Below are 11,759 nucleotides of genomic sequence, written 5' to 3' on the forward strand. Positions count from 1 at the left end.
CCATGTGTTTGATCTATGATTCGCTCGCTCCGATTTGTTTATGTAGATTGACCACTGTTCATCTATCTAACTGTCTGTTTATCTATCTATCTATCTATCTATCTACCTCTCTGTCTGTCTGTCTGTCTGTCTATCTATCTATCTATCTACACCAAACTGATTCAGTTGAATAAATCTTTCTCAAACAACTCGTAAACAGTGCTCAATATCACTCGTTCAACATATCAGCAAGCAGCTTGATAGTCCGTCGCCTTTATTTGGCTATTAGCGAAAAGGAGAAGGCTTTTGCTGTATGGTTGTTGATAAGAGAAACACCAAGTTGACGGTTACAGACTATTGAACAGGGGAGCAAAACTTTCATATGCATCGTCCTCACAAAAACTAAATGTCCATCTTCTTGAACACCTCTTCCTGAACTGTCCTGGATATTCATTGAATGTTGCTCAAATGCGACCAAATGTGACTCCACAATTTCCGTAATAGATATCACTTTTGAAGAGACGCAAAGCGGATTTACGAGAAAACATGCTACACGCAAGCCTCATCAGTAGTATGCACCATTACAATAAGTATGTTTTGAATTTTCGAGTAGTTTCAAACTTTTCATTGCCGCTGTTCCTCTTCCAGAACTGTCCCTCACATTCGACACTGTCATAAAAGTTGCGCGACCGAAATTTCCGGTGTCGGGAACACAACAGGAATGTTATTGGGTAACAAGGCCAGGACACAAAATCATGGACAGGCTGAGTAACTTTCAGTGAGTAATTAGTCCTTCTTGAAGAACCTTCAACAGAAGGTGGATGTTCAGTTTTTGTAAATAAGATGCATCCTCCAGTACAGCTCATTGCGACAGTGAGACACACAAACCGTCACACCAAGGTAAGGTTCAGTTTCACCCAATACACAAAGCCGATGAAAGACGTTCACAAGCCTTTGAATTATCTATAGGTTTGTCAGGTATATTTTCAATATAACCAAGATGATGGATGTAAAGTTTGAAAGCTTGAGGTAGTCAGAGTAGTTCTTTGTAGACAACACCGTGGTAATGTGTTGAAATATTGGTAGCTCGGGGGAGTTTATTGGTTGTTGATCAGGTGGCTGTTGATATGGTCGGTGAAGTTGGCAACTGACTTCCAAATGTTTCGTCACCATACGATGAGATGCCATCAGCGCGCAGTTAGGAGGGTACTTCCTCCTTGACTGTGTGCGCCTATATAGCATTCGAAGGCTAGGTGTTTTCCTCTGGCGTGATTGACTACTTGAAGTTTATCGAATTTAGTGAATCTATTGGTCCGTTTGCGATCTTTGTTGCGTTGTGGTTTGCATCCCTTTGTGTTGAATGGTTATCCCAACGTCTTCTAGTTTAAGTAGCTTGTTCTCTCTGGCCTTGATTCAGACTCCAGTTGATTTTAGTTTGAGGGCTGTGCGACGATAAGTATTTCATTTCATTTCAGCCGAGATCGAAAAAAAACACAAGCTTTTTTACGGGTTTTCCTCGAAAGAAACGTTCTGTAAAAAGCAACAAGACAACCTATGCTCAGTTTAAAAATGGTATATTTCTAATGAAATGCGGCCAAGTTCTTTTCCAGCAAACAACAAGCTGTCTGGATTCTGTGGGAATGTACCAAATGCAAAATTACAAGCGTGGGTATAGCTGTATCATAAATATTGAAGATAGGAATACACGTCGGTACCTTCAACAAGAGTATGAACTGAAATCAGCAGCCATCAGTGATCAGAGAATACTTACCACTCGTGCAGAGGCACGTTTTTCCAAACGTCGTCCACTTTGGGGGTTCTGTGATATCACGACTGAGTTCAGGCCACCAATTTCTGCAAAGAGACGATGTTCTTTTCAACACGCCACAGAGCTATGAAAAAGAGTACAACCACTGACTGCATTTATGTCTTTGTACCTGCGAGCTTCAAACTTGAGGACCAGCTCTCAGGCCTATGGATGTCATTCAGAAGTAAACTCTGAAATTCACTTGTAGTAGTTCTTTTCTTCAACTCATTAGTTCGCTGAAACTGCTATTCATATAACGTTTATGGGCTTCTTCAAACGTGAAGTGATGTTAGAGGTGAATAGGTTTGGAAGAAAGCGGATTTTAGTTCAAAAGTAATGAAATTGCATATCTGCTGGTTGATTAGATGGCCGTTATCCGCGGAGCTGGACAATTAGCCTGCAAACGCTTCGCACCCAGTTGAGGAGACATCTCCATTGTGCATTTGATTGGGAGACGGAAATACCCACCGCACCGACGATGTCTCCTCGAATTGGGGGTGTAAAGTTCCAAGCTAATTGTCAAGCTCGGCGGACAGATGAACGACCAGCTGATCAACCGCTAATAGTAGCACCGGAGCTGCCAATATTTCGACACGTCAACAAGTTGCTTGCCTGCCCTATTCTGCGCATTCTGCGTAGAAACCAGAACACTCACAGGTAGCCAAATCGTTTCTTGTGTCGTTCGTTGTTAGGCCGTGCTGATAGAGATGGGTAAGAAAAACCTAGTGGTGTCATCAGAACGCCACGTTTCCTGTCTCGACTTATCGTATAATTTTGACCTAAAACTTGGCTGCAGCGTCCCAGTTTTCCTGAACTGTCGCAAACCTTTTGACTAGTTGGGACACGCTAGTTAAGACTGGTCGTGACTGGTGGAATTGATTATCCTCTGTTTTTTCCTCAAACGGATGCAATCGTGTGAGCATAACGAAGACTTATTCCGACTACTATTTGCTGTGTAAAAGGAAGACAACGCTCAACACATATACCGTAGAATCGATCGCCGATGGGACAAGCGAAACCGATGCTTCGTGGTTTGGGCTTTCGTCTACCAAAGTGTCTAACTCTGTATTGTTGTCAAAAGTATCTCGTCCAGATGTCTCACCAAGGGGAAGTCTTCTTCCCAACCTCGCTACCCTACGTAAGTGGTAACGACCTGGAGGGTTAGACAGCACAAATCTACCGTAACATTGTTGTATTGGCCTACCGTTAATTGAGTAGTCGAAGCCAGCACGTTGCCATGGCCTAAATAAATGTGTGACGTGCAACCATCACGCCATCACGTGATTTGACAGCTGCAGTTCTCTCTTACTTTTGGGCAAAACAATTTCAGTCGTGTCGTACGTGTGCATAGGACGCACCCAATCGCGCGGAATTAAAGCCCTACGAAATACGGTAATGGCCGGGAAAAAGTATCGAATTTTTATAGAAGTGAACCTGTAAAAAAAACATTATGTGGAAACATCCCTGCGATAAGCCGTGATCTGAGAAAAACGTGTGGAAAACAAAGTGGTCCATGGTCCTCTGGCTTAATCTGCTGCCCATCACGGTTCTGGGTAGATAGATATCTACCAAGAGGCAGTTAGAAAGCGCATTTTCGGTTGCGCAAAGGGTACTTCAATTGAAGAATGTGTCCGGCACCAGAAGCTGCGTTTGTTGGGGTGTGTTGCGTATGCCGAACCATCATTTTGCCGAAGAGAGTGCTGTTTTCCATGCCCAATTCAGAGAGGTGACCAACCCTTGACTTGGCAGAGGGGTTGGAGGAGATCACGAAACGCTTGGGTGCTGTCAGTGCTACTCACCCTCATGATGGGGACCGCGTGATCCTCACTGTGCCTGGTTGGAGACACTAAAAGATATGGCTGCCAACCGATGTCAGTGGCGTTCTTGTTGTCAGTTTCTATCCAGATTGCCTGAGTGAATGTGTGGAGGTGTAGGCACCTCGGAATGATTGTAGTAAGCTAGCACTAAGTCCCTTCCCCGTCCGCCTATACTCTTTCCTTTACAATAAGGCTTTCAAATAAGTCATGGTTGTACGGCAGTGAAGCATCGGTGTTGAACACTGATGTCATGCTGTCGATGATGATGATGATGATGATGATGATGATGAACAAGAGGCTGCAGGATTCAAAATTGGGAAGAAATTTGTACTTTGCCAGTAGATGATGCTTCACCATGGTTGATTCCAATTGGCGTACGGAACATGGATCCAAAAACTCATGGGCTGCCCCATGAAAGTGAACATTATCAAGAATTCTTCCGCAGAAATTGGCCACAGCTTGAAAAGCTTTGTACGAGATAATTGCGAAGGCACCACGTGGTTCGCTCTGTGTCTAAGAGACACCAAAAATTTGAACTTTTCTATTGATATATTTCTATGCAACCAGGAAAATTCAGACGTGTTTTCGTTCATAGCCACACACACCTCGTTTGAACGGTGATCTTCCTATTCCAGCGTAGTTACTTTGGTGAGTCCACACCAGATGGAATCACCGGACTCGAGTTTCGCTCTTATTAGAGCGGATCAGCAGTGCATATCCAATAACCGTGCCGGGATTCTAACCCAGGACGTCTGACATGCGAGGCGAGCGTGTAGCCACTACTCCACCAAAGCACGCCTCTGAATTATCACATCTGAACAGGCGAACGTGTTCACACTTGAGCGATATGACTGGTGTGCCCGACTGACCCAGTAGCTGTCCTGGTTGTGACGATCGATTGACCTGCCAGTCAAGACTTCCCAGTCAGGTAGCGTGGCACACGCTTGAAAACCACTGGGCAGATTTTTGGTTGCTCGCTACGCATTTGCATCTTACAAGCGATATTGCCGGTCTCGGAAATATAGAGTGCAGTATTGACAATGATTTAAAGTCCATACTCGTTTTGAAATATCGGGGGAATTTTCGCCTGAAAAATGTGATTAGTCTTGCTGGAAAGTCGAGAGGCACTGCGAAGCTGTCCCAGTCATGTTTGAGAACCTAACCAGCGCCTATCTCACGAATCTGTGAGGCAATTCGGGTCCGAAAAATTTCACTCAGAGAGTAGGTGATCAGGCGATGACGGTGATATATGCTGTCTGTGTTTGATCCAAACGTATTGCTAGTAAGCATCTCGTGGCCTGTTGCAGAGTTCAGCGGCCAAACACGGGATTTTATATCCGAGCCACCTCAGAGGCTCGTGAGGTGCGTACTTTCGGCTTCTGAATGTTCATTGGTATTTTAGCATTTGTTTATTTTTCCCACAGCTTTGCGTTTCACTTCAGTCAAAATCTGCTACCGTGATCTCCTGTCTCAGTCATTCAACTGAAACATGTGAAGCACCCATAACTACACAAAGTACAGCAGCGTATGCGAGAGTCCAATCTTCAAAGACCACAGTAGACATTTGCAGCTAGATTCTTATCAGGGAGGTCAGATTGCTGATTGTAACCTCAGAACGCCCGAAACCTACTGCTCCACCAAAATCTCAACAGGAAAACCGGCAAGTATCCAGGCCAGTCAATCACACAATCAATTCAACAAAAGCTGATGCGTGTTCATGCACGCCACAGAACCACAATCGAATTTGAGCAGCGTTCAGGCCTTTCATTCAGCCACGATCGATGTTCATGGGTGTTCACTAACGCCTATCAGACAGCCTGGATCAATGTCAGAAAGTCCCCTTTATAAATAGCGTGGGGCCGTTGTAACTTTTGCTCTCGCACTTGCTTGTTCGGGATATAGTTGTTATGTTCCCTTCTGTGAGTCTTTGTTCCGGCACTGGGCACTGGAGTGGGTCAGCTGTAGATACCACAGATTGACGAATCAGCAGATACAAACAATTCTCATTGTATATCTTATCTTTAGAGAGAATTTCTGTAGTTCCTGGCTCGGATAGTAATAGCTGCCTTTGAGAAAGACTATGTGGCCTGCAGGTTATAAAAATGACAGGCGGGGGGAATTCAAATAGTTCAAGAACCACATCGAAGTTTTGATAAACCTGAGTTATGAAACGTATACCACTACCCAAGTAACTCTTCGTAACCTGGTTGAGCAGTGGTCTCAGCATTGTATGAGTCATCCTCGTGTCTTTTCTAAAGGTCCAGAGATGTAATCCGATGTAGTCGGGTGCCAAAGCAGCAAGCAGTTATGGGCATTCCGCAGGAAGTAGGCCACCTTCAGAGGTCTGATCCTAAAGGATTACCGTATTCAGTTCTCTAAGCCATCCAAATAACAAGGTTCAGCTGTGCAACCCACTTGCAAGTGAATTTCGTGCGAGCTTTTAACGTTTTGTGCAGTCAGATAGGCTTCTTTAACTAAAACGTCCATTCCGTATGATCTGGAGTTGACTGGCTTCTTGAGTGGTAAACTATCAGAAAAGAGACCGACGCGGTGTATATGAATCTCGCGGTTTCGTTTCTCCCTAATGGTTCGTGAGGTAAACACCAGCATCATTTCAAAACAAGGAATTCCACACGTAGTGACTTTACTTTGGAAATTAAATGAAACCTGAAATGACCTCACTAATTACAAAATGTAAAGCCACCTGATCAGCATGCTCCTCAAGTGCCAATCCAGTTAACTCGAGCGATCAATTGTTGATTCAAACTACCGTGTCGGACAATCATGGGGAAATGTGTTTAGTAGGGCTTGCAACCAAAGGGAAAAGTGAGAATAGAATACAGATGGTTCATCCATTCGAAACCCATCTTCCTTCTTGGGACTAATCTGACAGACGTACAGACAAAGGGCACAACCTTTTTGCGCGCATGAAAAATTCAAATTTGATGTAATCATTGATCGAATCACCTATTGGTTTGTCCAAACAAATTAGGATATTTACTTCTGATTATTCTGTTTATGTTCACATCTCTCTCACTTGAACTGTCAGTCGCCTGTCCTGGTGTAATTATTCTGGTGAGTTCACACCAAAAGGAAGCACCGGACTCGAGTCTCGCTCTTATTAGGACTCGTGGGCAGTGCATATTCAATGACCGTGCCGGGATTTAAACTCCGGACATGTGACATGTGAGGCGAGCGTGTTATCACTATTCCACCGACGCACGTTGAACGCATCTGAATTTTCACGTCTCAACAGGCTAACGTGATTGTTGTTCTAAGGGTCTGGTAACCTTCAAGCCAAGTTTAGCACCTTTTACGTAAGTCTTGTGATCACTTTGTTCAGTGTAAGTGGTGCTGTCGCAAAACCTGTTTGCTTTGTCAAGCTAAACTGTTCGTGGATGAACTACATTCCCCAGGAAAGACGGCATCATCAACAGTTGCAGGAGCTACTTGCAACCAAACGTCAAATTGTTCTTCATGAGTACAAGAACTGGTTCAAGTTAATCAGTGGTCGAAGACTGGAAGTTCCAAGTTGCGTGATTAACTAATTCCTTTGAATGCTTAAACCTGAAAATATCCTGATAAATGCCGAGTAACTTTTTCGGCTACGCTATTCTTACTGAAAACTTGTTTGCAAGCGTACTGTGGTTTAGGCAATGTATACAGTATGTGAATAAATGACTACCTCGAATGTAGAGAGCACGTCCGTTGAGATCTCTGGTGAGTGTCTTCCACGGTATCACGCGATCTATGCTGGCGTCCACACATTCCATTGGCTTTTCCATTGTTCTCATGTAGCCCACAAGGGCCTCCCTGTAAGAAGAATGCAAATAGGTTCGTGAGTGAGATTAGCAAACCAGCCAGTCGGATACAGAACTTACTACAGCTGGGCCAAGGAAGGTCTCTGATTGGTTGTTCTGCTTCTCGAGCAGATTGGCGCTTGAAATGGTTTCCCTGTAAGTTGCCATCTCCCACAAGGTTTTGGGAGGAAAATGTTGCTGTAAACTCAACAAATAATGGATCCTGAACTTGAAGAAATCTAGCATGTTCCCAAGTCTTCTCAAAGCTTTGTTGTCAACATTGTAATTTGATTACGGAAGCGAGATGTCATCCTGAAACACTTTAACTACGCAGCAGACAGATACCGTTTCATTTACAAATTTCGAAAAAATACTCCTTCCACAGTCACCGAAATTCTCACTTATTTATTACTTTTGTTTAAGTGGCTATCAGGTTATTATTTGAGTCAGATTCAGCGTCTCCTGATCGGTGATTTTTTTCGACGTAATTCATGAAGTGGCTACAGCGACATGGCGGTCGGTCCTAGATCACAGTTGTGAAGGTGAAACGCGACAACCACCAAAGACTGTGGACATCATATTTATCTCCGGTCAAATTCAATGACCGTGTCTTCAATTGTGACACTAGTATTGATCTTCAATATTACAAAATGGGACCTTTAATGTTCCATCGGTTGACTAGCGAACCCCGTGTTCCTAGACAATATGACAGTCCAGCGTGGCACACCTCTTAGTCTGAGTTATTTGCGGATTCTCTTAGAGCTCTCTGATGAATTTTATGCTCGAATAAATGAAGGTCCGATGCGGATACAGGCTTTCTATATTTTGAAGGAAGCCCAAAGGTTGAAGGATGATCTACTGACACGGAGATCCTTGTTTAACTCCAATTATGGCTCAATAAATACTTTTGTTTAGACAGGTGCAGCCTGTCGCTATCTGTGCTTTCTTGAGCGAATTGATGACAGTGCAGCGAAATGCAGTCACGGAAGGATTGTAAGAAACCGACAGTCGGCAGTCGTTGACAATATCTGGTGTCGAAGACCCGAAACGCGTTGTTAGCCTCAAACTAGGTGTCCAGATTCATGTTTACCATCTAATTCTATTTCTGATGTTGCAACGAATCGAAATCCTGGAACCATTAAATATTGTTTACGACCTGAAACAGATTTTGTTCTCCTTGGGGTCCCAGAGTTGCCGTCCATCACCAAGGGAGGCAATGAACTTTGTTGGCGTTCACTGGATTTTCAACTAATCTCCAGCTGAATTTCTCGTTTTATGCTATATGTGGTGTCAAGGAACCACATACACTTAACTCAAAAGTCCTAACAACACAAAAGCAGGGTGCGCAGTACATTTAGTTAAAAAGAAATCTTCATGGGACGAGAGATTCGTGTCAGTCTCCAGTCAACATCAAGCTACGGTGAAGTTGGTGAGTAATGCATCTACGACGTAACGGGTAACACAAAATTACAAGTGTATCTTTTCTATTTTTGTATTGCACTTCTCATAAGGTTGCCCACGACCGGTTTTGCCCTTCTTGGGGCTCATCAGTTAGGCAGGGTCTCCGAGTTTCCGTCAACCTTATGTTCTACTTGAATCCTGAGAACATCACAAACGTGAAATTCAGCTGGGTTCCAGATGAGTCTCCCGAAAAACCAAGTTAGTTTGCAAATGAGTGTATATTCACGAAAATTACAAGTGATTTATGATGAAAACTTTACCCAGGATCTTATTCTAATTCTAGGTAAACTTTCGGTTGAAGTTCCAATAGGAAAAATGATACGTTCGCACTGCAAATTTGCATCTTTATGGTTTGACCAATCAGCTTGAATGCCACTGCTTCCGATAGGAATGGTGAATCATGTTAGTTCACAAAGAAATCACCATTTGTACAGCCGAAAAGTATGTTTTCAGCATTCAAACTGAGACCAAAGTGGCTCATTTTGAACCGTAAACTGAGTGGAACACATTGGTGAGTACAAAGTTAACTTGTTTGCATTGTACGGTAGAGTATTTACGAAGACAGATTTTTGCAGCCATGCGGGGGGATGTAGCACGATCACCGGAATGTAGTTTTTACTCCTCCCCTCAGTCGCAACAAGCAACCGGTCCGAAAACACAAACTCGTTACCGTAACCTCCCACTTGGGGGATAAGTGCAACGAACATCATGTTTTATTCTTCAGAAATTACAACCTTCCTCAGATCATGTAAATCTTTCGGATTGCAATGGTTGGTCGATAAACAAAGATTAGAAGTGCAAGGAAAATATGAGAATCCAGTAAACCACAAAGTCATGCCGTTTAATTTGACGTAGTAGAAGGATTCAAATAGTTCACCCGTATTATTTCTGCTTTTCAGTAAAGTCACGGTGGGGAAGATCGTGTTCCTTTTTTGTACCGCACACGAATTCCGATTTCAGGTTACATCAACTTACTGTGTCCTACGCTTCTCCACAGCGACGTGAGATAAGTAGCCCAGAAGAACACCATTTCTCTGACACAGTGGTAGCTATATATGTGTTGAAAGTTCTTCGAATGACGAGTATCGGAGAGTTATCTCAGCACCCTTGTTTTGCCAAGAAAATATTCCTGGGTGCTATAAATATCGTGCCACTGAAATTTGAGGCGGCCTCTGTACAGCACAGTCAATCGAAGTATATCCCAAGCAAAATATTCAGACAGGATTACCTTGAGTCACCTGTTTATATCAAATTGCTTTACAAATATACAAATATATGTACAAATATATACGTATCGCGATATCTCGAGTATCGTAGCGACTGGAACATAAGGCAGCCTGGTGCAACACATTCAGTTACCTGGAAACATCACAAACGAATGCTTCAGCTGGGTTCCAGGTGACTCTTGCAAAACCAAATTAATTTGCAAATGAGTGTATATTCGCTAATTTCGTGCAACTTGTTTTCAAGTAGAACATAAGGTTGACGGAAACTCGGAGACCCTGCCTAACTGATGAGCCCAAGAAGGGCAAAACCGGTCGTGGGCAACCTTATGAGAAGTGCAATACAAAAATAGAAGTTCTGTTTAACTGAAGCAAATGCAGAGAGGCACACAAACATACTTACCCAATCGATTGTTCGCCAAGTTCGTCCAGGATGAGTACTCGTCCATCTGGAAGTTTTACCGTGAGCAATTCACTCACTGAATTCTGTCAGAGTAGATGAGCGGAGAGGAGTACACATTAGCATTGCAGTGCCTTTCGGGAAGTCTGTCCTCTGAATGACTAACCCATTTATAAGTTATGTGGCCACAGTAAGTAGTAAGACCAGAATCCTCTTATTGGCAGTTTGCCATCGATTGCCACAAACAATTCTACTTTCCGTAATTCTTGTTGCCTCTACTCCTAAAATGTGTGAGTAAGAATGAAGGGTCTGTACAAATTTGCACGGTTTTCGGGTAAAGTCGGATTTGCCGGTGTTCTGTGTCATCCAGACTGTTCCAATTGAGGAAGGATTGAATCGATCGTTTTCAGTCACCTGATCTGTGTTCTTGCCCTAACGACAAACTCGAAACAAATAAAGGAATGATGGAACTGTGGGATGGATTTGGGTAAATAACGTTTCATTTGAGCGAACAGGAAGGTCCGACTTTTGTACGAAAACCTTACAGAGAGAAGTGTCTTAGGTGATGCTACCAGCTTTAGTTTGCGAACAACGATGTAGACTTGGCTAACATCCTTCACGAACTAATTCCGGCAGTCTCACGTAGCCAATTCTTATCCGATGCTTCACTCCGTTACTTGGGAACGCTCGAGTGCGTTGCTAATCGAACGATGGGTCCTAATCAGACGGTGTACATTGCAGAATACAGAACGGTCAGAGCTAAAACCAGACAGCTCAAAACAATTTCAGACAACCTTCCAGAAATTTCTACGAGAAAAAACAAAGACTATCAATTTTCGAAAAAGTTTGGTGACAATCGGTGGATTTATTGCTGGGCAACGTTTCGCTTTTGACACAAAAGCTTCGTCAGGCCAAGTGACTAGGTTCCGAGGTTGATCGAGATTTAAGGCGGAAGGAGAACCAATCAGCTAAGTCCAGCTAAATCTCTGTTGTGTGTCGGCCGAGGGATTTTAGTGTGTTAGAGTGGTTGAACAAGTGTTGGGTCGGTGGGGAAACTTACATGTGTTTGGGTCCTGCCTAGGGTCTAGTTCTTCTGGTTCGGTTCATTTGATGGTTCCTCTTGAACTTCGTTTGAACCTTCTGTTAGTCTGTGTGGGTGAGCTAGTGCTAAGAAAGTTGTATAAGAGGGATGCTGTGACCTTTGGTCGGTTGGGCTTTCCACCCCTACCCCCCGGTTTTTTCCAATGATCCTAAGTGGATTGACAACCACAC

The 11,759-nt window shown here is 43.5% G+C and overlaps 1 protein-coding gene across 1 annotated transcript in view; it reads right to left on the reverse strand.

Moving 5' to 3' along the window:
* Nucleotides 1-11,759, reverse strand: part of T265_15156 (hypothetical protein) — a gene marked incomplete at both ends in the record, with an annotated part of 70,195 nt that overhangs the window by 24,985 nt on the left and 33,451 nt on the right. Inside the window, 3 exons of the mRNA XM_009176834.1 lie at nucleotides 1,751-1,833; nucleotides 7,289-7,416; nucleotides 10,491-10,573. Coding sequence (XP_009175098.1) covers nucleotides 1,751-1,833; nucleotides 7,289-7,416; nucleotides 10,491-10,573 — 294 coding nt within the window. The remainder of the gene's footprint in view (nucleotides 1-1,750; nucleotides 1,834-7,288; nucleotides 7,417-10,490; nucleotides 10,574-11,759) is intronic.

The sequence above is a fragment of the Opisthorchis viverrini genome (assembly GCF_000715545.1).
Source record: "Opisthorchis viverrini unplaced genomic scaffold opera_v5_365, whole genome shotgun sequence".
Classification (NCBI taxonomy): Eukaryota; Metazoa; Platyhelminthes; class Trematoda; order Opisthorchiida; family Opisthorchiidae; genus Opisthorchis; species Opisthorchis viverrini.